The sequence below is a fragment of the Sinocyclocheilus grahami genome, unplaced genomic scaffold, assembly GCF_001515645.1.
Source record: "Sinocyclocheilus grahami isolate Dianchi unplaced genomic scaffold, SAMN03320097.WGS_v1.1 scaffold256.1, whole genome shotgun sequence".
NCBI classification, from domain to species: domain Eukaryota; kingdom Metazoa; phylum Chordata; class Actinopteri; order Cypriniformes; family Cyprinidae; genus Sinocyclocheilus; species Sinocyclocheilus grahami.
The window spans coordinates 767017-770406 of record NW_015505435.1 but is presented as its reverse complement, the minus strand read 5'-3'; the positions used below and the strand labels follow the sequence as shown (position 1 = coordinate 770406).

Sequence of the window (3390 nt, the reverse complement as noted above, 5' to 3'; positions counted from 1 at the left end):
TAGATAAAATGTCATAATAAGAAGTCATAAAAATAATATCATAAATATATTTCAAGAACACAACACTTCTTTCACACAAAATTTTAATGGTATAGCAAGATATAAAAAAATAAATATCATAAATATATTTCAAGAACACAACACTTCTTTTCACACAAAATATTAATGAAATTTTACAAAACAAAAATCAATATTGACATTATAGTAACAGTAACCCACTGGTAGATTCACAAATTAGGGTTGTGTAAACAAGACACACTGATATCTCTTTTGTCTCGTATTTCCTGCAAGAATAATTCCTTGTCCTCTACTCTCTGAAAAGTGAAAAGGAAGGGAGCCCGAATTTGTTCTTCATCCCTTTCACCTTCATAAAACATGGTGTTTATGAACAAGTCTCGCATTGCGATAGCCAACAAGGCATCATCCTCCTTCATCCTTAAGATCTTTGGCAGTTCAATCTTCCCAGCAAAGTGGTGTTGGTTCTCCTCCACCCACTTACAGGCCAGCTGAATGTTTTTCATCACAGCTGAGTCCTGTGTGCAATATAAGAATTCCAATAATAATGTAATTAATAAATGCTGCTCATAAACACCTTTATGAAACAGGAAAGTTAAATACATAACCAAATCAAGCAATACATAAGCATTCCCTCTACATAGATTCCTGGTGTTGGGGTGATCTCCATGATTTCTGACTCAGGTGGAGTGACTTCCATGTCTTCTGGATTTGGTAGTTCTTGTTCCTGGGTGACTAGTTGTTGGACTTGACTGTGGGAAGTGACAAACATAACAATGTTTTAGACATGCATTGCTTTATTTTTTGTATACAGGTGCATCTCAATAAATTAGAATGTTGTGGAAAAGTTCATTTATTTCAGTAATTCAACTCAAATTGTGAAACTCGTGTATTAAATAAATTCAATGCACACAGACTGAAGTAGTTTAAGTCTTTGGTTCTTTTAATTGTGATGATTTTGGCTCACAGTGATGATTTGGGGTGCAATGTCATCTGCTGGTGTTGGTCCATTATGTTTTTTGAAAGCCAGCGTCACTGCACCTGTTTACCAAGAAATTTTGGAGCACTTCATGCTTCCTTCTGCTGACCAGCTTTTTGAAGATGCTGATTTCATTTTCCAGCAGGATTTGGCACCTGCCCACACTGCCAAAAGCACCAAAAGTTGGTTAAATGACCATGGTGTTGGTGTGCTTGACTGGCCAGCAAACTCAGCAGACCTGAAGATTCAAAGATTCTCTATGGGGTATTGTCAAGAGGAAAATGAGAAACAAGAGACCAAAAAATGCAGATGAGCTGAAGGCCACTGTCAAAGAAACCTGGGCTTCCATACCACCTCAGCAGTGCCACAAACTGATCACATCCATGCCACGCCGAATTGAGGCAGTAATTAAAGCAAAAGGAGCCCCTACCAAGTATTGAATACATGTACAGTAAATGAACATACTTTCCAGAAGGCCAACAATTCACTAAAAAAAATTTTTTTTATTGGTCTTATGAAGTATTCTAATTTGTTGAGATAGTGAATGGTGGGTTTTTGTTAAATGTGAGCCAAAATCATCACAATTAAAAGAACCAAAGACTTAAACTACTTCAGTCTGTGTGCATTGAATTTATTTAATACACAAGTATCACAATTTGAGTTGAATTACTGAAATAAATGAACTTTTCCACGACATTCTAATTTATTGAGATGCACCTGTATTGCCTGCATACTGGAAATGTTCAGTATGGAGGTTTTAATCTAAAGTATACTTATCAATATACCTTGTCAGAGGAAATGTCTGAATTAACTGATAGCACCACCACTTCCTGATTATAGGCATGTCAGACTGATAAAAGATAGCAATTGAAAATCTTAGTCTTTTTTTTTTGTTGTTGAAAGAAGTCCTTTTTGCTTTACAAATAATCATAAATTGATGCAAACTCACCACAGCAAAATCAAATGGCTTTGAGAGCGTAACATGGAGTGCATACTTAAAAACAAAAACAAAACTATATTAACAAATGCGGTGTTTAGCACACAGACACAGCTGTACAGCAATTATAAAACCACCTACCCTCAACATGAATACCCCGCAATCAATTCCTCCTAGCTGAAGAGGGGCACCCTGTTAATTATAGACAATATACAATTAGACCATATACAATAAATGCATTACCATTACGTCCGGTGATTTTTTTTTGGTTTGTTTAAGTGCACTTGGTTTACTCAATTCACCCATAGTGGGTTATTTGTGACAACTGTGTACTGCATTCTTTCTTAACACTCCACTACAGATATGAAAATTTCACAAGCAAAGAAGTTAAAAGCTGTATCTCAAAATCTGTCAGTACAGACATGTTCCAATGGCTGGGAGAAATGTGATTGGCCAGATTTCTAAAGTAATACAACAATTTAAAAAAATCTATATTTACGAGCAGTCACATGTAAACAATAACATAACTGATCATATTGCAATAAAAATGTTAGAGCTTTATGTTAGAGCCAGGGGTTTGGTTTTACTATGATTGAATTATAATTATACAATACTGAAAACCATAACTGGCTGAAACATTAAAGTGTGAGCTCAAAACAGATCCACCATACATTTCATAATGCGCGACACATTTCAGTTCATGAAGTCGAATGAAAGTACTATTCCATCACTCTTCACACCTGTAAAAAAATAAAATGTTATAATCAGTTCATTTAAAATGGTTTACATAAGAACACAGACATGTATTTGTGTTAGTATGAACTCCAAACACATGCATGTTATTAGTATGAACACAGAACAGTAGAACTTGAATTGTGCTATCCTCAGGTGAAAACCTGAAAATCTGAATGTAACTCCTATGCCCAAAGTCTTCAGGGTTCATGGAGTCAAAAAATAAAATCTCACTTGACTTTGGCTTGAGGATCTGTAAAAGAACATGACATTAGAAATTGGTGATGCACAGAAGAAGAAAATTCTTGGCCAAAGCAAAACTGAAGAAACTGGACACACTGAGCTAAAATTGATCTATTAATCTTAAAATACTTTACAATTGTAAAAGGTAATTACTTAACATCTTATCACAGTATGATGATGTGCAGCAAACTTGACCTCAAAATTGCTTTCAAAGTTTGGATAAAAGGCTACCAACAACACCCTACAACATGAGATGTTTGGTTAGTTTGTGACTTACATTTACAGCTGAACATTTTCGATGGCCAAAATTTCAGTGCATCCTTGAGAATTGGACCAATCGAAAGCTCATAATGCACACTTTTTTTTTTTTACATGTATAGGAGAGCATGGCTTAAAAAATTACTTAACTGCAAAGATGCCATTTTTGGCATCAATGCATTGGCATGATAGATGTCGCTTTGCTGTAATATCTGCTACCCTTTGC

General features: G+C 35.2%; 1 protein-coding gene across 1 annotated transcript; it reads right to left on the bottom strand.

Moving 5' to 3' along the window:
* Positions 1–227: 227 nt before the first annotated feature.
* Positions 228–2761, bottom strand: LOC107598809 (uncharacterized). The gene is made up of 7 exons (XM_016290240.1): positions 2603–2761; positions 2332–2392; positions 2073–2123; positions 1944–1988; positions 1780–1844; positions 656–767; positions 228–533 (listed from the first exon to the last, which is right to left on the bottom strand). The coding sequence occupies exons 2-7, from the start codon at positions 2353–2355 to the stop codon at positions 228–230; spliced, it is 603 nt and encodes a 200-aa protein (XP_016145726.1). The 5' UTR covers positions 2356–2392; positions 2603–2761.
* Positions 2762–3390: the final 629 nt, after the last annotated feature.

Excerpts from the sequence above, each read along its gene's own strand:
- LOC107598809 (XM_016290240.1), bottom strand. The coding sequence starts at position 2,355 with ATGTCTGTACTGACAGATTTTGAG. Across the intron at positions 1,845-1,943 it reads AGCCATTTGATTTTGCTGTG|TCTGACATGCCTATAATCAG; the intron begins GTGAGTTTGCAT and ends ATCTTTTATCAG. Across the intron at positions 534-655 it reads CCCCAACACCAGGAATCTAT|GACTCAGCTGTGATGAAAAA; the intron begins GTAGAGGGAATG and ends TATTGCACACAG.